The sequence below is a fragment of the Petaurus breviceps genome, unplaced genomic scaffold, assembly GCF_028583685.1.
Source record: "Petaurus breviceps papuanus isolate PSGF00001 unplaced genomic scaffold, PetGlider_PUasm1.0 90775, whole genome shotgun sequence".
NCBI lineage: Eukaryota > Metazoa > Chordata > Mammalia > Diprotodontia > Petauridae > Petaurus > Petaurus breviceps.
The window spans coordinates 1,001,810-1,026,012 of NW_027187342.1; the positions used below are offsets into that span (position 1 = coordinate 1,001,810).

Below are 24,203 nucleotides of genomic sequence, written 5' to 3' on the forward strand. Positions count from 1 at the left end.
GCCTCTATCTCCTAGTCTGTAAAATAAAGGAATTGTATCAGATAGCCTCTGGGGCCTCTTCATCCATGTCCAGATCTCAGAATTCAGGACCTTCATTCTGTTAAGTTTCAGATCTGGAGTATTAGACATCTCAAGGGGTAACAGCCATAAGAGCTCCCGCCTTAGCTTCAGCCCCTCTTTGCTGCTGCTTAGAGGGTGGCAGAAGACCCTTGACTACCTCTACCATTCCTTCTCCCTCCCCTCTCTGTTGGCCTATGAAATGAGGGTGAGAGTGTAAAATGACTTCATGAGGCAGGAATGTATCAATATCACCATGGTTGAACTTCAGCTCCTAGTTACAGCTGGCCTGGATTACTCTGCATGTGCCGGTGTGTGACATCCCCAGCAAAGTAACAAGAGTCAGAGGGCAGTAAGGGAAATGCACATGGAAGGCTGATGCACACTAGGGAGGTACCTGGAGCTATCAGTCTAAAACATATCAAAGTATCTGGAGGAAATCAGGCTTTGTCCCCTTTCCCTCCTTCCAAAATGTCTGACTTTGCCAGTAGCTCATTATGTGAAAATTCTTTGTTATGAGGATGGGTGATGGGAGAGATAGAAGTGATGTGAAAACAAAAGTTATCAGTAAAAAACCATTTTAAAAACTCCCTCTTTGACCTTGGGAAAGTCATTTAAATTTTCTATACCTAAGTTTTCTCATCTGTAAAATGGAGATAAACATATTGTTTTCCTTGTCTACCTCATAGCTGAGGCTAAAAAAGAAATAATAAATGGGAAAACTCTAAAAGTAGAAAAAAGAAAATTATACAAGAGTAAAGTATTATTGTGAGCATTACCCTGACTGGCCTATTTTCCTTAAATAACAGACTAAATGGGGAAAATCCACTGAAGTTTTGCCTGCTTTTCCCCTGGGGCTTTGGGACACTCCGATTCTTACCCTAAAAGAAAGTGTGTAAGCTCTTGGATGCGCCAGAACTTGGCCTTATTTCTCAAGGTCTTGATACCTACAATCTGTTCTACATGATTTGCTCTGCCCCTAGATTCCCTATCAATCTCCTGATTTCTGCTTGCTTGCCTCCCTGGAGTCAGTGAATGGAAATGAAAATGTCTCTTTCACCAGATCCCAACGTCTTAACCAGTTGGTTCCCAATTGTTTTAGGGGAGTTCAGAGGCTTCAGCACTTTCAGATTCCCTTCCTTGTTGCTGCATTAGAGGTTGCAACAAACAGGTAAGAAGTTATGTCTGAGGACCCAACGGGCAAAGGCAACAGTGGATGAGACAAGGAAGTTAGAGGAAATGGTTGGAGAACAGACAGATGACAAAGAACGGGGCAGGTACAACTGGGCAAGGTAACACTGCTGGTCAACAGTTCAGGAATACTGCCAGGCTCAAAGGACAGAAAGAAGGTTAGATGTGTAGACACCAGCACAACAGAGGCAAGTTTTCTGTCTTATCCAGAAACTCCCTCCACAATCCAGGGGTCCAAGAGGAAAATGTTACACTTAAAATCAAAAGACATGGGTTCAAGTCTTGGATCTGCTGCTTCCGGACCTATGGACACTTTTTCTTAATATTTTGGAAGGTGAGGGCATAGATGGCATGCTTATTATATTTGCAGATGACCTAAAGCAATAATGTTAACCTAGCTAATATGTTGGGATGACCAAATGGGGATCTTTGCCTCTCTGGCCTTCAGCTTTCTCCTCTTCAAAATAGGGGTAAAGAGGGACACAATGAATAGAGCACCGGGCCTGCAGTCAGGAGGACCTGAGTTCAAATACGGCCTCAGACACTTACTAGCTGTGTGACCTTGGGCAAGTCACTTAACCCCAATTGCCCTGCCTTCACCCCCTTCAAGAAGACAAAAACAAAATAGGGTTGAAGGATGAATTGGACCAGAACTGAATAATCTTGAAGGTCTATTCCAACTCTAACATCTTGTGGTTCTAAGAAAGCTTTATGTCCCAAATAAGATTACATAAAAAGACCAACTTTTCAAAGGATTTTGTAGATTTTAAAGTCATAGATTTGAAGCCACAAGGGATTCTTAGTACAACCCTTCATTTTGCAGATGAGGAAATTGATACCCAGAGGGATAAAGTGAATTGACTGTCATACAGCTAGGATTTGAACTCAGGTCCTCTAACTTCATACTGAGAACTTTTCCTAATGGACCATGCTGACTTTTGAAAAAACCCAGTTATTATTATGTTTATCTTAAAGGAGACACTAGGGAATACAGAAGAATATCTAGGCTTCAACAAGTCTAAGGAGAAAATAATGGGCTCATAGAGGCACTGCTAGAGAGGACTTTTGAAATAACCTAGTCTAAGCTCCTTCTTTTACAGGGTAGACCTATAGGGGTGACATGATTTGAGCAGGGTCATACAGCTAGCAAGCAGAAAAAGCAAAATTCAAACCCAGGTCCCTAAGACTCCAAATTCACTATAACACCCACATCTCCCAAATATTTCCAATTCAGAGACCATCCTTACTATGATTAAATTGGAAAGTGAATAATGGAAAAATCCTGTTGTCCCACCTTTCCCAAGAAGCTTTTCCTGACTCCTGTTCGTCTCACTCTCTTTGATGCCCAAACTCCTTATCTGTGTCTTGTCATTACATACTATGCCTATTTGCTTAATTACAGGCTGTTCCTTCTGGTCTATACTTATATTTGTCTCCCCAACTTTGTTTTAAGCTCCTATAGGGCAGGAAGGCTGTGCTTTATATTTCTTCCATAAGGAATTAGTACAGTGCTGGGCATGAAGTATGTGGTAGCTGGTAAAAGTCCCTTTGCCGGAATTATTTCATTGATTCTAGGGGGCAGGCAGTATTCCTTGTCAATTTTTAGGATCCTTGTAATTTAGCGATGATCACTTGACTTATGTTTGTTTACATTCATATATTTGTACAGTAAAAATTCAACATCATTGCTGTGATATCCCAAAATGATTAAAAAAAAAAAGTCCCAGTCATATTTTAGAAAAAAAAAGAGTTCATTCCTTCATCCTTCAAAACAAGATACAGTACAATCAAACCACAGTGCACATTTCTGGAAAAACACAAACAACTGTATTTTATATTGCTTGCTCCTCTTTAAACTAACTTGGATATTGAGGAAAAGAACTGCCAATCACATTAACATATTACAGAAATCAAAATTAATTTACCACACAAAATAAATTAAAACATTAAATATTAACTTTTTCAGTGCAACATATACAGAAGAGAGAGTAACCATGACTAAAAAGCATCAGGCTGGTTAAATAAACTTAATAAAGACAATGATAAGGTGAACATTTTCATGATGGGTTAGTAAGAAGCTCCAATGAGTAGTTCTTAGTTCTGAGTGTGGGCATCTGTTGGTCTTTCTGTCTGTCTGGATATTATTAGGATTTTTCAGAAAGACTGGATTCATCAGTTACTGGGAAGAACTATGGTTTGCCTTTGAGAACATTTAAACATTAACATAAGTGCTTACATCATTTCTGCAAATGGATACCTTGGGTCTCTCTGGCCTTTGAATATTCCCAACCCCCTTGGCTAGGCAGGGTGGGAGACATCAAGGCCTGGAAACTTGATGTCTGTCCCTGGCAACATTGTGTGGGTAAATAACAAACAGCCCATACACACACTGAAAACACTGTCCCCAGAAGACTAGCTTATTGATGCAATGCCCTTCCTACAACTGAATGTGGAAAGTCTCCCCAAAAGAAGCTGTCGAGACAGACTTCTTAAGCCCAGTGTGGGAGCAGGAAATGTCAGCCATCAAAAGCTTTTTGGGCCTATATATCTAGATTCCCTTTTAGAAAAAGGCTTAAATAGTCCAACTCCCTCTCTGAGGTCAAATTACAATCCTGTTCCTTGGTCCACATGCCACAGGAGGTTCCTCTACTCTGGGTCAGGATTGTCATCTGAGTTGAAACACCAAATCAGGCCAAGTTATACCACATTTAATGAATTTTGCCATTGGTCTGTGCTAGATAATTAGGTTCTGTTTTCCAGCGATCTTTGAGCCTTTTTTTGCTGGTTTAGTTTTCATTAGCAACCCAATCAGACATTTGGGCTCCACGGATCCCAATGCTGATTCTGTTCAAAGCATTAGCTAAGTGACCTTGAGGATTCAACTCAAAAAACCCTAATGGTTTTATGATCTTCTGAAGCCAATAGTATAGAACAGGCAGGAGAGCACAGAAAGGACAAATTTTAACCCAGCTGGTGAAGAAAACACCAACATAACATTTTTACAGTCAAAGACAGAAGTATCATTGCCCAAAATGGTACATTAGCCAAATGCTCATCAGTCATCCCATTTCTAAGTAAGGAATCACCAACTAATGAATCCAAATTGGAGGAGAGAGCTATTAGTTCAACTCCAGGTTCTTTAAAGAGTCATGGAGAGGAAAGACATCTGAATCCCTCTCCCTGAAAAAAGCCTCAAGTCCTTACTCATCTAAATAATTTCTTTCCTAGAGTCTTTTAAGATATCACCAAACAAGCGTTTATTAGAGGGTCCTTATTGTGTGGCTAGAACATCTAGAGGACAGAAGAAAGCCATGTGGTGAATGGACTTTCTATCACGATTCAGGATGAGGACACTGGCATGACATGAGTATCAAAGTGTTGACTGACCCCAAGCCAGAACCCCTTTACGGAGAGCCATGAAAGTTCCACCTGGTTTCACTGCCTGCACGTACATGGCTGACTTTGAATGGCAGTTAACACTGGCTGCCAGAGAACATACAGATAATAGGGATAGAATTACACACTGGGAAATGCTACTTAGAAGCAAAACCACCAAATCCCACAGACTAGATTTTAGTTAGTCCATCTAGGAAAACAAATACTTCATATTGGTACTTGGAAAAAAAAAAACATTTTAAAAGGAAAATAGAATTCAAATAGCCTCTGCTAAACTACGAGGAGACAAATTTGCCTTAAAATGAAAATGTTGGCCTAAGTTAAAAACACTATTATAAATCTATTTTCAAATTATAACTTAAAAAAATAACTGCGCTTTTATGAGTCTCTCCTCTGCCAGACATCTTAAACTCCTAGGATATTTCTAGGATGGGGAGGAAGAATATAAAATAGCACAATGCCCTGTGGGTCTAGTTTTGAATAAAGATGCTGTGGTTGTTCCTCAACCCAATATACTTACGGCTCATGGGGACGCTCAGGGTGCTTGCCTGCAAATTTGAGGCTGATTTAGGAGCAGGGAGAAGGTGGCCCAGAGTCAAGAGCTCCTTTTTTGGCAAAAATTCCAACCCCCCCCTCCCCGCCGCCCACCTCTACCCCAAGTCCTGTCTTTAGGACATACAGCTTTTGGATCATATAGAAAAGTAATAAGGTTAAGGTAAAGAACAGACTGGATCCTCATCTTCCATTTCAGAGATTCCAGCTATGCCAATAACGAGAAACTGATGCCCCAAGGTTAAGACATGGGTGACAGTATTATTATTATTTCAGTTCTTAACCCCCTCCCCTCCCCGAACAAGAACGAACTGAGATGAGGGTGGGAGACTGGAGAGGAAGGGGAATGAGGGCAGGGGAAAAGTCTATGATAGGAGAATTTCAAATTATCTTTACTCATTTAATAGAGTTCTTTCAAAATCTGAGGAGCAGAATGTATCAAAGAGTATAAGTCTCTCATTTTCAAAGACTAATGAATAAATAGTATCCTTGTATATGGTACAGTAAATTAATATATATATATATATCTACTCATTATAGTTCTATCTTGAAATTTTAACTAACAAAGTCTAGTGATATACAAGATATCTACCACTGTTGATTCAGGGATGGTGACTGCATCCTAAGTCAAAAGTACCCTGCTGTCTGTCCTCTGAGGGGAATGTCTGGCCCATAAGGGGCATGGAGGCTTGTTTGAGATTTATTTTTTTTAAGTTATCCTTAATGGAAAACAGAAGAATCAGTAGAATGTTTTGGTTAATGGCTTGAAAATAAATAGGAAAGGCAAAGATTCCCAATTTTAAAATAAAGCAACAAACCGACTGAGTTACACATGGAAAGTAAGTGACTGGCTCTCCTTTTCCTGGATCTGGCCTGAAATTTCAAGGAGGCTGGGCTAACCATCAGTTTCCAAATACAACCTAGAAGATTTCTCCAGGGGGCTGTCAACACGTTATTTTTTTTTTTAAATGAATGACTAATTTTCTATACACATAGCAGAGCTTACTTCTACACACACAGGCAAAGATCTATCTGCCTATTCAGTCTCTCTCCAGAAGGGATGAGTTCTCTGTTTGCTACTTGTGAGTTATCCCACCTAGAATAAGACTGACCCCAAAGAATGGCTTAGGGTCTTAAAGCTCAGCTTTAAAATTTCAGTTGTGCATTTTTTTTTCCTGTAATATGGTCCATGGTCTTCCTCCCCAGAGACTAATGATTAGGATGCTGGGAATGCCTCCCCTGATCAAAAGATACAAATATATATATTTTTATGAGCTATAACTTCACTCTGTAACTACACAACAGTAGAAGTAGAAAATCTAAAGAGGTTTTATGTGTGTGTGTGTTTTATACTGATTTAAGAGATGAAAAATGAAACTCTTTCACTAATAAATTAGAAATTATCACCATTGGAAAATAATAGCAATAGAAGGTTTACCATATCTTTCTATTGGTGGACACATCCAGAGGGCTGAGGGGGTTAAAGTATTAAAGGCTCTGTAGCTAGAAAAGACAATTTCTCTTAGAATTAGTTGTCTTTCTGTCATGTAGGCAGTGACCCCATTTTACCCCCTTTCCCCTGTAAAACAAATGAGACAGAACTCTAACAACTTGAAAGAAACTCATGGTTCCAGGCAGATCCCCAAACACCATAAGGAGGTCATGGGTACAGACTGACAATTTCATCCAAAGACAAAAATGGAACACAGATGGGCAAGGGGGGGCAAAAAGAGGAAGAACTTCAGATTGACATTTGTCCCTGGCAGCACACACACCCACACCTGTGCCACACTCAGACACCTCCACACCTGTACCCAACTTTGCTACGTAAACAAGAAGCCAACCCTCTTTGGAGTTCTTCCTGGGACCATCCGTCATCCAGCTCCAACAACACAGTCTTAAGGGTTACGTGGTCTGCCGATTTCCATCCTCAGGTCACACCAAGTGACCCCAAGTAGATGGAATTCTCGATGAGTTCTGAAAGCCCAGCAAATAATAAAGAGGATGCATAGGAGTTTTTGAGGCAATGCAGGAAAAAAAAATGCTTGCTAGTATGTCTCCAGCAATGCTTGCTTCCATGGAAAATGCACTTCTTTAGAAGAGTCCTTTCTCCTTTATTGGGCAGCAGCAGTCCAACCGGCTGTATCCCTGGTGTTCTTCCTTCAGACCACTGTAAGGAAAGAGAAAGGCTCCATTACTGTGAGCTCGGAGCTCTCCACTGCAGTTGGTATCCTAAATGGGAATTCATTAGGAAGGAGCTGACTTTCAAGACAGAAGTTTGGAACAGACGTTAAAAAGCTCTCAATTTGTCATCACCATTACGCTCACAGGCTGTTAGGCTTAAGTCCAATTTTTGCTGTGTCCATCTTCAGGAGGTTGTTGAGAGGACAGAATGAGAATTTACATAAAAGTATTTGCAAACCATGGACTGTTATATAAAGGCAAGCTATTATGATTATTATGAAGGAGAGGGGGAGGAAGAAGAGGAGGAGAAGAAGGTAAGGTAATAGGAGAAAGTAAGGGAGGAGAAAGTGAAGGAGGAGGAGGAATTGGAGGAGGGGATATCCTGTGGGACTGCTATTTTGGGGTGGTGGGTGGGGGAGAAATGGGGAGAAAATTTGTAACTCAAAATCTGGCGGAAACAGATGATGTAAATCAGAAGTTAATAAAGCATTAAAAAAAAGAAAAGGAGGAGGAAAAAAGACGAGGAGGAGGAGAAAGAGAAGGAGGAGGAAGAGAAGAGGAAGAGGAGGAGGAGAAGGAGAAAAAGGAGGAGAAGACAACGACGACCAAGACTGAAAATGGGAAAGTAGAAAAACCCTCTTAAATATTGGACTGAAAAAATGAATTGAACACATAAAGAACAAAGGGGTCATCCATCATCTTGATCTTCCCTTCAAGTCAGTACTGCTCAGCAGTAGTCAACGTGGTGTCCTCATAGGCTTGCCAGGTGCCCAACATTATAAGTTGAATGTCCAGCTTATAAGAGAATAAGATTTCTATCTGTAATCAACCTTAAAAGTCATTTGATTCAATTAATCTCAATTCAGAGATAGAGAAACAGAGGTCCAAGGAATAGAATCAATTTGCCAAGGTCATAGCTAGTAACCAGCAGAATCAGGATTTGAACCCTAACTCCAGATCCAATGTTCCTGACACTATACTACCAGACCCAACACTTCCTGAGGTCTTCTCCCAGTTGTGGGGGTCCCTACAAGGCCACTACCCCCTTAGGAAATGAGCTACAACCTCTTTTTTCTATCTATCTATCTATCAGAGATCTGAGAACTCATAGAAATGAGATAATATGTATTTGGTCTCTAGCTCCCCTGGATTCACCCTGCCTGCTCTTGTGTTTTCTGTTCCAGTGACTATTTTCTGCTTGGTCACCACTATCAGAGAGAAGGAGGGGACAGGGCATCATGGCTCTTGCCTTAGGCAGCACATGGCATCTGCAACAGGTTGGAGGTTTGAGGAAGGGAAATTTCTCTTGCTTACAGTAGTTCATATTTAATCTTCCCTGAAAAGTCACATAATTCAGTCATTAATAAAAGGATTTGGAGTTGGAAAGGAAGGTTAAAGCATAGAACACTGAGTTCAAGAGTTGTAAGGGACTTGAGAATACCCAGAAAGAACACATTGAAGTGAAAGATTTGGGCCTGGATATCATTTGCATCAACATCCTTACATTATAGATTTGGAAATGTGGTAGCATTGTATTGTGGAAAACAGCACTGGGTTTGGAGTCAGAAGACCCAGGTTCAAATTCTACCTTCTGCTATGTGTGTGACTTTAGACAAGGCACCGAACCTCTGGTTCCCTGTTTCCTCATCTTTCAAATGAGTGTGTTGGACTAGCTGACCTTGAAGGTCCCTTCCATCACTAGACTTAGGACCCTGGGAGTTCAGAGAGTGGAAGGCATTTGCTTGCTCAAGGTCGTAGAGGTGGTAAGTAGGAGAGCCAGGATCTGAACCCAGATTTCTGGACTCTAGTTCTAGTATTCTTTCCACTACACTGCTATGCCTTTCAGTAAAGCCAAGGAAATAGTAGGGGACACCAAAAAGGAATGGGATGCCATGCTTTCTAAATGACTGCAGTGGACACCAAGTCTTCTGCGAACTAATTTTTTCTCTCTAGGGTGTTGGGTCTAAATGCTGGGGAAACATTTACCTTTATTAATTCGTTAATTTACTCAGTGTGTTGTTCCAGTGGGTTAGTGGAGGTATGTCTGTGAGGGGACAGGGTTTGTAGGTCAGTCCTGGGTTTTCTCCCTGGGCCAGAAGCATAAGACGATGGAAAGAGCACTGGCCCTGGAGACAGAAGGCTCAACAGAGCTAGATTTGAGTTCTGGCTTTAAAAGTTCCTAGCTGTGTGACCTTGGAGAAGTCACCTTCTTTGGGATGAACAGAATCAAGGGGTTGGAACTTTAAGGTCTCATACAGCGTTTAACAGGTTTTTCTGTGATGATGCTGTCCCACCACAGTGGTGTGACTCGAGGTCTCACTTTTCCTTTTTCAGACAAACAGAGTGAGCACCATTCACTTCCCACTTTCCTCTTAATAGTACTGCAGGGATGAAAAACTCAGCCTTTCCCAAAAGAAATGTGAATATCTCTGTATGTACTATACATACAAGGGAGTACAGTCATGGTTAACAAATATTCCTCAGCTTTCTCCAACCACCTCCATATCCCTTATTTGAAAATGCTTACCCTATATACAATAGACTTCACTGTAGTTAAAGCCTACCCTGACATTCATTCATTCAGCTTGGCTTACTAGAAGCACATGTGGAGGGAATATGTAAACCACACAGAGAAAAAGGGTTGCCAGGCTTTGGAAAATCCCGTGTCTCTGATCTGTCCCTGGGCAAATCTCTCTTCCATTGTTCTATGTGATTTAGATTTCAAAAGCAATTTTAAAGTATGTGCTTGCAGTTGAATTAACCAACAGGTCTCTCATGAAAGCTTCACTTTTAAAACCTTAGTTGATGCTGTGAAGGACTTTAAGACTTTATTTTTTTTTTAGATAGATGGAATTTCAAATTCTAAAACGGTTGGGGTCAGTGCTTTAATACTGGTGAGACGGAGGCAACTGAAGGTTTGTTGTTGTTCAATCATTTTAGTTGTGTCTGACTCTTCATGACCCCATTTCGGGTTTTTCTTGGCAAAGATGTTGGAGAGGTTTGCCATTTCCTTTTCCAGCTCATTTTACTGATGAGGAGACTAAGGCAAACAGGGTTAAGTGACTTGCTCAGGGTCACACACAGTATCTGAAGTCAGGTTTGAACTCAGGAAGACGAGTCTTCCTGACTCCAGGCCTGGTACTCTATCCTCTGAGCTGCCTAGCTGCTTAAGATGAAGGATCTAGATTGTAAAAGAGGACTGGCCTTCTTGTTTATTCCTCCAGCCCTTTAGTGACATTTTAAACTCATCTGTAGCTCTCTACTGGCCCATTGAGTGAAATTGAGTCAAATTCCTCTCCCTGGTATTCAGGGCTCCCCACGATCTAGAACTACCCAAATTTATCTCACAATATTGCTCTCCATGTACTCTACACTCCAGCCAAAGTGGAGTCATGCTCATGTACTAGGCTTTTGCTTATATGGTTTTCAAGGCCTGAAATGACCTTCCTCTCCTATTTAAACTATTGAAATCCTACCCATCCTTTAAAACTCAACTCAAAGGTCACTGAAATGTCACGAAACCTCTGATCCCCTGGTGGATAATAATTTTTCCCTCCAAACTTCAGAGAATTTTGTGGGCACCTCTTTAAGGCACTTATTGTGTTGGTGTCAGCTTCTTATTACATGCTAAGTTCCTTGAGGGTAGGGACATCTAAACTTTGTGTCTCCTGCAGACTAAATTGAGTGTTTTACACACAGTAGGCATTTAATGTTCATTGGCTGACTAGTGAGACAAGTTCATAAAAGCTGCCAAACACTTTCAGCTCTCATCTCAGTAATGCAAAAGCAAATCAGGATCAAGTTAGTTAAAAAAAAAGTTAGAAATCTTGCTTCCTTCCAGTGCCTCAGCTCTGTTTCCCTTCCCAGAAAGAAGCTGGCTGCTTTCTTTGCCGATTGGAAACACCAAACAGAATACATCCCCAGGACATTTCTGCTCACCTGTCTCTGAGCGGCAGCAGGCTGTTCCTCCCTTCAAGAGGTCACTGGGCTTCTCATGCTGACAGACAAAGCCCCGGCACCACTCACAAGGCCTCCTTATCCGACAGCAGCTGGAATACAAGAGGGACAAGAAGAGAATCTGAACATTGACTTAAGCCATTGACAGAAGCCAAAAGCCATGCCTGAGCTTGCCACAGAAAGGGAATACCTGGACATTATCTCCCTCCAGACATGGGCATTTACCGGAACCTTAACCTGTCTGTAGCATTTTGGGGTCAGTGAGCAAAGGGGAGAGGAGACAGAGGCAGGTTACAGCTCAATATAAGGAAAAGGCCCATTCTGAAATGCCCCTTGAGACCGAGAGCTTCATCTCTTCAGGTAGAAGCAAGAATGATCCCTGTCAGAGATGGTGAAGGGGTCATTTTGAGCCGCGATCATGTTAGACTAGAATGTTCCCTAAAGCTTTTTCTGTCCCTGAGATTCAGTGACAGTTATCTTCCCTCCAGTGGCGTTCTTTCTGGGAGTGTTACAATCACTTTCTCATTTCTATAACTGCATTTACAGAATCCTTTGAACTCTTCCCCTGAATGCCAGCCTCCTCTATTTTCCCCAGAGGGCTGCATACCTAACTGCCTCCCAGACAAGAGAACTGTGTTCTTGGATGAATGTTCCTAAAGCCCCGTGGATAAAGTTGAAAGACCCTGTTGAAACAGAGCACCACTATTAAGAAACAGTTGTTAAGGGTGAGACTGAGCAGCCATCCAATATCATCCATGGCATGCCTCTTGAAGACTTGAGGAAGATGAAGTGAATGAATGGTTATCCACTACTCTAAAGTTAAGAAAGGAATTTGGACAGCATGACATAACCCATGGGAAAAGCTTGGTGGGGGTGGGAGGGGGAGAGAGGGAATGAGTCACAGTTTTGTAAACTGGACTCCTGATGACCCAAACTCTCAGGTCACTGAAAGCTTAACATAATTGTGGCTCTGTGTCATCTCCATAGCATTGCAAGGTCAGAGTTACAAATGAGAAATACAGGCTCAGCCTACTGCTCCTGCACATTTAAAATGGATTATTCTTTGAATACAATATGAATGAATGTAATGGTTTCCCTGGGATCAGCTGGAAAAAGGTATGTGAAGTCCTGATGTACAAAGCCCTGGGCTTGAAAAGTCAGTCAATTGTTACAGAATCTAGAGGTACAAGAACGGATCTTAGAATTTACCCAGTCCACAGATTCTCTCCCTTTTCCACATCATGGAGCCCCCTTTGGTAGTCTGGTGAGGCTTACAGATTCCCTTTTCAGAATACTGATTTTAAATACACAAAATAAAATACACAGGATTACCAAGGAAATCTAGTATACTGAAATAGTTACCAAAATGTATTTTTTAAAACTGAATTTATGGATCTCAGATTAAAAACCCCTCTCATTTACTGATGGGGAAGCAGTGACCCAGAGAAGGGAAATAAATGACCTGCCCTAAGTCACAATGGTCAGGATTCAAATCCAGCACCTTTAATTGTTCATAGTACAACCTGATTAATTTTGGGAAAGAGAAATGCATTCATTGAGTGTCAGATTATCTAAGATCCAGCACTCCCATTTTACAGATCAGAAAACTGAGTGCCAGAGAAGGAAAGAGAATTCTCCAAAGTTCAGTGAGTTTAGGGTAGAGGCAAGACCTTGACCCTCATCTCTTTTCCAGTCCTGTGCTCTTTCCATTATACCACATCTGTCTCTACTGATGATGTGTAAGCAGGATTTACAGGAGCAGCTGAGGGGAAGAAAGAAGAGGTGAAGTGCTCAGTGGGAAAATGAAATGGGGTATTAAAGCTAACTCTGCTAAAAATAAGAACTACAATGAACTAGCACATTAGTTTACTTTATCTTTTTTTTGGAGGGGGGGAGCAATTGGGGTTAAGTGACTTGCCCAAGGTCACACGGCTAAGTTTTTGTGTTACATGTGTGAGGCCACATTTTAACTCAGGTCCTCCTGATTCCAGGGCCGGTGCTCTATTCACTGTACCACCTAGCCACCCTGGGTCCATTTTATCTTAAAGGAAGATCAGACTATGTTGAAAGTTGGCTGAGCAGGTTTCTGTAATCCATGGAGAAGAACAAAGTGTCCATGGCAGAGATTAAAGACCAGTTTCATGACTCCAATATAGGGTATATATCTATTCTCTATCAATCCATACCTTCTATCTACATTTAGTGTTTCAGCTCAAATTCTGTGTCTTTTATGAAGTCTCCCTTAGAGATTCTAGCCCCAAATGTTTTCCACCTGGATATCTGCAGCATCATAATCTGGGCTACCTAGTTATGCTGTGGTTTTTAACTCCATAGGTGTCTCTCTCTTTCTAGGGTGTTTTTTTTCCCCTAGGATAAGTTATTTTGTTACTTGTGCCTTTCTTGGTTGCTGTATTTGTTGAGTTTTCTTATATTTCTCGTCTTGGGCATTTGAAAAGCAAAATACTGTATTTCACCATATGATCGTCTCCACTGCATAATCCTTGCATTTTTTTAGTCCAAAAATTGGTTTATAATCTTTCATCCCATAATTGTCACATGGTATAATTCTGTTTATCATGCTGCTTAAAAGGTAAACATAGAAGCAATGTATTCACCAGTGGCATATGGATATGCATTTATCTCTTGCCCATTGTGAGCTGCAAGCCTAGAATTCTCATTGCACTCGCATTGACAGAATTCAATTTTAACATATATTCATGAATATTCCATGCATCCTAATCTTGCCCAGAGACAGGTTAGTAATAAATTATTTTTAAGCACATTTTTAAAAAGCTTCACATAATGGTCACACATCACTTTTTTTGCACAAAAAACTGGCATAAAATCTGCAATGGTTATGTGGTGAAATACAGTATTTGTCCATATTTGGCTTTCTTTGTAGGAATGCTTCAAATGTCTTCTTTTTTTTGAACACCCATATGTTTTCATTGATGATTAGGTTCAGGTTTGTAGGGTATATCACCTTGGATTGCATCTCACGTCCCTTTGCTCTTTGGAACATATTATTTCATTATCTTCTATAGTTTCTGGTGGGTACAGAATAGTCTTGTACTATTCACATTTTCTTTCCTTTATATTTGAAAGTCTTTCTCCAAGTCACTTGAGAAACTGAACTGCTAAATTTAATGACAACTGTCTTTTAGTTTGCATAACAGAGTTCTTTTCTGGAGGCAATCTGTGGATTCTTTCAATAGGCACTTTGTTTTCTGTGTTCAGATATTCTGGATGGTTTTCATGTATTATTTCTTGCATTTTGGTGCTCAGCTTTTGTAACCTGTCATGCTCTTCTGGGAGACCTATTATCTTTAAATTGTCTCTACATATATGTTTTTCTTATATAGTGGTCATGGTTTCTTTTAACGTTATTGTTTTTTGTTTTCTCTTCTTCTAGATTGTCCTTCATTTCTGTGTATATGCATTCCCAGTCAGGTGTTCTCTCTTTGGTGAGATACTATTAATTACTTCTACTGTGGAGGCCATAAATTATGTTGTCATGATTCTTATTTCTCTTTTGAACCTTTCAGAAACATCTTGCTGTGTGGATCTATACACTTTGGGGAATCCACAGGGTCCTTTGAATAATCAGGTGTTGATTCATTTTCCTTTGTCATACAATATTTATTCAGAGATGTTTTGACTCATTTGGATGATCTGGAGGAGATCTTTCCTATTCTTATTTACTTGTATTCAAGGTTTTTAGCTGAGTTATCTTATTCCTGAAATCTTTGGTAATTTCTGTCTTTTCCTGCCATTAACTTTCTGATAACTAACACTTCAGTGGCTATTTTTCTGGGGTTGAGACCTCAGCTCTTCCCCCAATGGGTAATTCATATTTTACTGGGCTCAGTCTGTACCTCAAGTGACGTGTGTGTGTGTGTGTGTTTGTGTGTGTAGCAGAACTGGCCTTAGCTGGATGCCAATCCCCTTTCCTTCAGGTATGGGGGAGCCCCACACACATGCTGTTGCCTTGCTCCAGTTGCCTCTGTCCCACAGTTCTCCTACTGACCATTGATGTACTGTGGCAAGGATGCTGCCACCCCAGGCAGAATAAGTTTCTGCTTTCCTGTGTCTCCACCTCCTCAGAATGTGGTGAGGGAGAGGGGTGGGTTGAGCTCTATTACTTGTTGCCTCAGGATTGTGGAGTAGGGGTAGGGCCAGGGTAGAGTGTGCTGTCAGCTACCATAGCAGCAGCAAGGATACTACTGAGTGGATCCCAGACCAAAAGCCTATGGGTTGGGTTGGGTTGGGTTGTCCTACCAGTCCATGGAAGCCAGTGGAGGAGGCAGTAAGAGTTAGCTTTCTCTGCCTTTCATTCATCAGACTGTTACCTGAGTTAGACCATGGAGGCAGCTATAACTCTTGTGCATAACTGCTACTTTGGAAAGGTTTGAGACAGTGTGAGGATCAGAAAAAATGTCTGGTTCTTCTTGTTCATGTAACCCAGAAATCCTGGGCTGTTCACGTACAGAGAGGCCGCCTTTCCATTGAAAGAGTCTTGGTCTTGGAGTTAGAAGAACTCCTTGGGTTTCATTTCTTATTCTCTTGTTGCCTCAGTGTTGTGACTTTAGGCATGCTACTAAACTTAACAGATCTCAGCTTTTTTGTTGTTTTTTTCATTTTTAAACTGAAGGGATGGAATAGCATGACCCCTGGGATCCCTTCCAGCTTGAAAAACATGCTTCAGTGACCTGAAAAAATGAATACAGCATCTAAAGTATTTTAAGGAGTAACTTAATCCCAGGATGGATCTGATTCACCAAGAAGGAGTCAAGAGGACTTTCAACTCTACTGTTTACAAATTGTGTAACTTTGGACAAATCAATCAATGTGTCTGAGGCTCAGTTTTAGCATTTGTAAAACAAACGGGGTGTACTAGGTGATTTATAAAGTCCTTCCCAACTCCAAATCCTATGATTATACACCATATTGCAATATAGGCATTTACAAAAAAAAGTTCCCAGAACCTAGGGTAAGAAACCTTGGTCTAGAACAAAGTTGATACTTACTGTATTAGCACACAGATCCCAATGAGGACAACCAAGGCTACTATGGAAACCACCACCAGGGCAGTGATGGTCTGTTTCTTCTGATTGGCTGCCACCACTGCAAGGAGATCTGCATGTTCACATCGTGCCCCAACATACCCAGAATGGCATCTGTGGAGAAAGGGAAAGTCAGTGATGCTCTATGGGGATCCTTCATCCTTCTTGGGTGGCAATGGGATGAAGGGGCTGAAAACCAACAGGGAAGGAGAGCAGAACAGAAGAGCACTGGAGGGAGGGGTCAGAGGACTGAATCCTGGCTCTCCACTCTGGGCAACTCATTTTCCCACAGAGACAGCCTTGGCTTTTTAATCTATAAATTAAAGAGGGAAAGGGGAGGAGGTGGTAGTGGTGAATTAGGCAATCGTTGAGGTTCTTCCATGTCTAAATCCTGCAAGTTTAAGAGTGAAGGCTCAAGAATGACCTTGTTGGTTCTGCTACATGACCCAGGGCAGAGATCTTATGCACACAAAGGGCTATCATAACTCATACACGTCTACTTCACAGAACTACTGGAAGAATTCATTAGGGACAACTAATTTTATGATTCTAGGATAAAAGGGGATTTCCCAATGATTATGCTGCTGCTTGGCCAGGCTTTGCAAGTGAAGAAAAAAGGCTAAGATGCTGAGGATGAAAGTGCATTTTAATATTCCATGAAGGACAGGTATTTTTTTTTAATGAAGAATATATGAAGAAAATGAGATAAAATACTTGTGCTAACTTAAATCAAACCTGGAGAGACAGATGAGGATTAACTTTATTTTATTATTATTATTTTTTTAAATATACCTTCATGGGGTGTCTAGGTGCCACCGTGAATAGAGCACCAGCCCTGGCATCAGGAGGACCTGAGTTTAAATCTGACCTCAGGCACTTAACACAAAAACTAGCCGTGTAACCTTGGGTCACACTTAATCCCAGGTGCCCTCCAAAAAGCAAAAAACAAACAAACAAAAACAACCCCCTCCCCCCCCACCTTCAACAACTAATCCAAACCAAAACACAAGAAATTGTGTACAATAAGTGCTGGACCTGGAGTCACTCTGGAAGCCTTAGGTTTGAATCTCACTTAAGGTACTTACTAGCTGTGTGACCTTGGGCCAGTCACCCTTCAGTTCTTGGGGCCTTAGTTTTTGCTTCTCGAAAATGAGGGCTTCTGGACTCAATGACCTCTAAGTTCCCTTCCAGATCTAAAAACTATAATATTATGCTCTATAAGCGATTGCTACTATATATAATAATATGCTGAATGACCTTGGGCATCCTTGGAAATATTGTATGGTGGAAAGACTGGTGTATCTGCAGCCATAACTAGGTTCAATCCTGGCTTTGCTATTTACTTCCTGAGGGGTTCTGGGCAAGTCACTCTCACTGAGCCTCAGTTTTCCTCACCTGTAAAAGGAGGGGGGTTGGACATGACCTTTAGGGACTATCTCAGTTTTATATTTATGATCCTTGAATTTCTGAACCTCACTTTCCTCCTTTGTAAAAATAAGGAAGCTTGGTTAGTCTCTAAGGTCTATTCCCAGTTTTAATATACAAAGATTTTAGATTTTAAAATTCCTTTGCAGAGATAATTTAAACAGCAGCAGAAGCAGCAGTAGCCAGTTTCTTGGGTATGGAAGTCTCCCCCACCTACTCTGACAGCATCAAAATCAGCTTTGTGCCAGGTGCCAGAGATAAGAAAGGGACTGTATGGACACCCCAACCCCCACATGGAGCTGGACTTTTTCCCTCTTTGGTAGAGGAAGTCTTCCTTGTCAGGAGGCAGATACTCCAGGATTATGCACTTTCTGATGTAGGTACTATGCCCAAACAAAAATCTGCCCCCCCACCCCAGCCGTCAGATCTTTTCATCAAGACAATTTTTATTTCTGTCCAGAAGTCCCTTCATGAACACACGTGCACACATATACAGTTATGTATATATCTATTGCACTAGGGGATTTTTCTTTGAAAATTCTGTAAACGCATGACTTGACTAAGAAAGCAAACACTGTCACATTTATGACATGCCAACTATTCTGTCCACTAATACATTCAACTCAGAATGAAAACATCATTCAACTTTTTATTTTCCTTATTTATGGCAACAAAATGACAGTTCCTTGGTAGTTACTGCTTTTATACATAAAGATAGCTAGCTCCCTTACTTGCTCGTTTTAGATTTTAAAACTTTTAAGGAAATAGGCAAGAGGATGAGGTGTCATGAATGAAACCTTTAAGCAAGGAAGAATTTTGATTCAACCTCTAGCCTGGAAAAACAAGATTTCTGAGTATGCCACAAAGGCCCCTGGGTCATTTATATATTTGAGGAACCAATTTTCCTATGGAAAGAGATGATTGCAGGAAGTCCAGAGGGCTGTGGAACATGTAGATGCCTAAGGAAACTGGTAAGATTCAAACCTTTCACATCACAGCCATGTTAAAGTGGGCATTGGTTCATGAATAGACAAAGTAGCTTGTGTTTATTTGGGGCTAAATTTCAAATTTTAGAAATCTTTAGAATTTTAGAAAATGATCTAAGATCCCAAGATCTCAGTTTTGATCACTTTTTAAATGAACGATGAATCACCGAGACCCAGAGAGGGGAAGGGGTAGTGGGAAAGCATGACCTACTCAGATATGAACTTTAGAAAGATCACTTTGGCAGTTGAATGTGGAATATACTAGAGTGGGGAGGGGGGAATGGAGAGGGAGGAATAAGCATTCATCCAGCAGTTAGGTGGCTCCATAGTTCATAGAGCACTGGCCTTGGAATCAGGAAGACTCATCTTTCCGAGTTCAAATCCAGCCTCAGATACTTTCTAGTTATGTGACCCTGGGCAAATCACGTAATTCTGTTTTATTCAGTTTCTTCATCTGTAAAAATGAGCTGGAGAGGGAAATGCCAAACTACTTCAGTATCTAAGCCAAGAAAACCCCAAATGAGGTCACAAAGAGTTGGACAAGACTGAACAACACGCTCCTACATTATTGTAACATAAAACGAAGCTAAACGAATTTTTATGAATGGAAGATATGGGAATTAAATTCTCCCAGGAGGCAAGACTTCCTCAGGCCAAAGCCTGGGTTATTAACAAAAGTCATAGACTTATGACATCATAGTATTTAGTACTGAAAGAAAGAAAGCTTAAAGACCTTCTAGTCCAACTCCTAATCATCAAAAGAAAAGGGGTAAGGAGTCTAACCCAAGCTCACACTTGCAGTAAATTGAGAGTGGAAAGTAAGCTCCTGGAGGGCAGGAGCTGTTCATTTCATTGTGTGTGTGGGTTTTTGTTGTTTTTTTTTACCCCTACCACCCAGCACAATTCTCAGGTCAGGTTAATTGTTTAGGAACTGCTGATTGAATTAAAATGAACTTAATTAAATAGCAAAAACCAGGCTACAAGCCCAGGTTCTTTTGACTCTACATTTAGTGTTCTTTCCATTTCATCATAGGCCTACAGCTATGTGGGACAAAGTCTCAGCTTCCCTTACAGTTTTGTTTACTCATTTGTAAAAATGAGACTCACCTGATTTCCATCAGAGGAAGGTTAATGAGAATTAACTGATGCACATAAAGAGCCTAGTGTAACTGGATGAAAGGCAAAACATTCAAGCATTCCAGCCAGGTGTATGCTTTCCCCCCAGGTCCTCCCCTCCCCCTATGTCCCCACCTTCTTCCTTTCTTTCCCCCTGCAGTTGGTGATTAAACTCTGAGACCACAAGGATGCTTTGGTGCTTCCCCAGGAGCAAACACTGCCGCTGGGTGTATTTCCATTTTCAAAAAGAAGAATTAAAATGTCTATGAAGTAAGCTGGGCCCCTCTAGGCTCCCAGGCAAACTGCCAACACAGACTGCACAGTGGGGGAGTCTGGCCCCTGGTCTGAAAACCTAGTTGGATCTTCTCGGCTTTCTAAATGTTCTACCTGATGAGGAGGGGCAAGTTGGGAAACCGAGGGCCCAGTGGCCCAATCCCCAATCAACAAAATGATTGTTGTTGGGCCAGAGGGAAAGAGCTCAGTATCACAGACACCTCAGAAATCAATCTATGGATAGGTTTTCGACCAGGAATTGATCTTGTTTCTAAAATTTCTGCTCTTCCCCTACTCTCTAGTATCTGAGATTCAGAGATAGACTCACTGGATGCCAGGGCTGTCAAGATTGCTGGAAGCGATGGAGCTTATGCAAAAGTAGATCAATAGACATTTATTAAGCACCTACCATATGCTAGGCACTGTGCTAAGCACTGGGGATAGAAAAAGTGGCAAAAGACAGTCTTTGGCTTCAAGGACCTCAAAATCTGATGGTGGACATCAAGCAAAGAACTATGTACAAACAAGCATATACAGTATAAATAGGCAATAATTAACAGGGGGAACACACAAGAATGAAGGGTTGGAAAAGGCTTTCTGTAGAGATGGAATTTTATTTGGAACTTAAAGGGAGGTCAGTACATGTAAAGGAGGGAGAGTATTCTATGCATGGAGGACAGTCAGAAAAAAATGCCCAGAGCCCAGAGATGGAGGGTCTTATTCGGGAGACAGCCAGGAGGCCAGCTTTCCTGGACTGAAGAGTACATGGTGGGAAGCAAGGTATGAGAAGACTGAAAAGGTAGGAGGGCGATAGATTACCAAGGGCTTTGAATACTAAACAGAGGATTTTGTATTAGGTCCTGGAGGCAATAGGGAACCACTGCAATATACTGAGTAGGTGACAAGGTCCGACCTACACTTTAGGAAGATCACTTTGGTGGATGAATGCACTATGGAGTAGAGAGACACTTGAGGCAGGCAGACTCTCAGACAGGTTACTGCCACAGTTCAGGGTTAAGGTAATGAGAACCTGCACCACAATGGCGTCAGCGTCAGAGAAGGGAAGGGGACATATATAAGAGATGCAGCAAAGGTGAGATTGACTGGCCGTGTGTGTGTGTGTGTGTGTGTGTGTGTGTGTGTGAGAGAGAGAGAGAGAGAGAGAGAGAGAGCTCGAGGGAGTAGAAAGGATGGTGTTTCCTTCTATAGTAAAGGAAAGTTAGGAGGCTGGGAGGGTTTAGAGCAAAAGATGAATTTGGTTTAGGACATATTAAGTTTAAAATGTCTACTGGAATCCAGTTTGAGATATCTGAAGGCAATTGGAGATGCAAGACGAGAGGTCAGCAGAGAGGTTGGGGCAGGATAGGTAGATTTGAGAATCATCAGCACAGCGATGACAATTGAGATAGTAGAACTGAGGAAGAGAAGAGGGCCCAGATTCGAGACCACTTATGGCTAGAAGGCATGATCTGGATGGGGATCCAGAGTATCGAAGGGGTGAAGAGATTTGTCGATGGCTACTCTGTAAGTTGCTGTAGCTGAGTCACTGTTCTTCATCATATGGTATAAATAGCACTGGTTCTGGAATCAGAAGACGTTCAAGTGCTGGCCCTGGGCAAGTCATATGACATCTCTGTTTTCATTTGTAAAACTGGTATATATAATATTTCTCCTACCTTATAGAGTTTCTGTGTGTAAAGTATTTTGCAATCTTAAAATGATATATGGAACTGTGAGCTATCATCCTTATTCTAGAAGGCTTTTATAACATGACAGATTCCTGTGCCTATATAAATCTAGAATATGGCTAAATCCCCTCAGAGTTGCCAGGTTCATAGAAAGGTAAATTGAGTGTATAGAGTTCAGGGTACCCTTTGCAACTTGGCCTCTTTCGAAGGTCTGCCCCTTCTCTCAAGCTCTCCCCACTCCCAATTCACAAGGTAATCTCTTTGTTCCCTATTACCACATCCGGACCTTTGTTCTGCCAACATGATTGACAGCTTCTCCTCTGAAGTTCATGACTTTAAATTGCCTTCTCTGAGATCTTTGTCACTTCTTCATAATAATTTTAGGTTCTACTATAATGTTATTCTCAATCACAACTGGCTGACATTTATTAAGCGACGAATCTGGGCAATGCACAATGTAAGGGGCTGAGATTTCAATGAAAAAAAAGTTTAAAAAACATCGTGCCCTCAGAGAAGTTTACATTCCCTAGCATGCACATAAATGAGTAAATATAAGTTAATGAAAGAAGGGAGAGGGCAGTCATGACTAAGGGATAAAGAAGGCTTCCTAGAAGAGGTTGGACTTGGGGGTTTAAGAGATTAGAGTGGAGGAGATAGTGTAGTCTAGAATATGGGGGTCTGGACAAAGGCAAGGAGGCAGGAGACAGAAAATGAGTTCAAGGAACACTGTGGGAGGAGGGATACACTATTTTTTTTAAAAGTGCAGAAAGTTGCAGTATTTCTTCCATAGAACTGAAAGGGACTTTGGGAAGTTCCTGCCAACCCTTATGCAAAGTTTGAATTCATTTTCCACAATACCAGGAGGTTGGAGTCAGATTCTGGAGGATTTTGAACATTATGTTAAGAAGATTGTGTTTTATTTATCATAGAGTCAGTTAAGAGGCCCTAAGGATTTTTCAGCATGGTCAAATCTGTGCTTTAAGATTATTCTGGCAGATGTGTAGACCATGGCTTGGAAAGGAGAGAGATTGGAAGCAAGGAGACCAATTAGGAGGCTACTGCCACAGTTTAGATTGGAGGTGATAATGGCTTGGACTGGGTTATTGACTGTATGAGTGGGGAGAAGGGAAAAGATGTGAAAAACATTGTGAAGGCAAATGAGATAAGACTAGGGAAAGGGAAGAGTCAAGGGTGATTTGGAGACTGTGGACCCTAGGAGACAGGAAGGATGATGGGCATGTGCCTTTCCAAAGCCTTAATTAGGAGTGACTCAGTTCTCAAGGGATTGGGGTAGGTGGCAGCAACAAGGGGTGGGTAGAGAAAGACCACTCCTGTGTTTGGTTGAAGTAGCCTGGAGGTCATGGCGGTAGACAGGAGATCAGGATGTTTGAAGTGGGCAGGGCAACAAAAACGGGAAAGAGTGGACTTTAGAGAAGTGGCTGCCGAGGATAGGAGTAGAAGGAGGGTCTGGAAGGGGTGATAAGTAAAAAGTAATTCTCTAATTCTGTCTTCTAGGCCTGTATGTCAGGCAGTGTGGGAGAAGAGCACTGGCTTTGGAGGGTAACAGTTCAGTGTCTCAGGTAAAGGGGAAAAAAGGACATCCTTCGGGCTATTGGCTTCTAGTGGAAGGCCCTGGTCATCTTAGTGACTAACCCCCTTAATAAAAGGATTTGTTCTGTGAAGTTTGGATTCAGTCAAAAAGTCACACTTGAGGACCTAGAGGGTCACATGTGGCCTCAAGGTTCACCACCTGTGTCTCAGGCTCTCAACATAAATAGCAAAGTTTAGAGGACAAGCAGGATTAGGAGATGCTGATTATATTCCAATTTAAATAGGTGTGATCAGTGTATTTTACCTTACTTGTTTCCGTCCACTAGCCTGAAAGCTCATTGAGGTCAGGGACTGCCTGGTTTCCTTTTTATCCTGAAAGTCTAGCATAGGCTATACATGTAGTAGTTGCTTAATAAATATTTGTTAAAAGTGAAATGAATATGTATCTGTTTCTTTGTTCCCATCCTTAGGTTCCCTCAATTATTTATAGGACTTAAATCATCATGAGCTACATACGAGAAGCCTCAGGAAGGTCCCTTTCAAACATCTCCCAAAGTGATCCAGCCTCAGCTTGAACATACTCAAGAAAGAGATTTCCATGCAATTAAAAATTAGAAAAAAGAAAACACAAAAACCTTCCCCACTTAGAAACACTTTTCTAAGTTTCACAGAAATGAAATGAGGCAACAGAGTGGGAGTGTTTTTCTTGGCTTTTTGGAGTAACTTAGTCTCAATACTTTTTGGTGGGAGGCAGATTCTGGGAT

The 24,203-nt window shown here is 41.3% G+C and overlaps 1 protein-coding gene across 2 annotated transcripts in view; it reads right to left on the reverse strand.

Annotated features, from left to right (window-relative positions):
* Positions 1-2,980: 2,980 nt before the first annotated feature.
* The window catches only part of TGFA (transforming growth factor alpha), a 133,454-nt gene continuing 112,231 nt past the window's right edge, over positions 2,981-24,203 (reverse strand). For both annotated transcript variants that reach the window (XM_069068871.1, XM_069068872.1), the window contains exons 4-6: positions 16,365-16,514; positions 11,320-11,429; positions 2,981-7,366 (exon numbers count right to left, since the gene is read on the reverse strand). In XM_069068871.1, the coding sequence (XP_068924972.1) occupies positions 7,359-7,366; positions 11,320-11,429; positions 16,365-16,514 (268 nt within the window). In that variant the 3' untranslated portion in view covers positions 2,981-7,358. The remainder of the gene's footprint in view (positions 7,367-11,319; positions 11,430-16,364; positions 16,515-24,203) is intronic.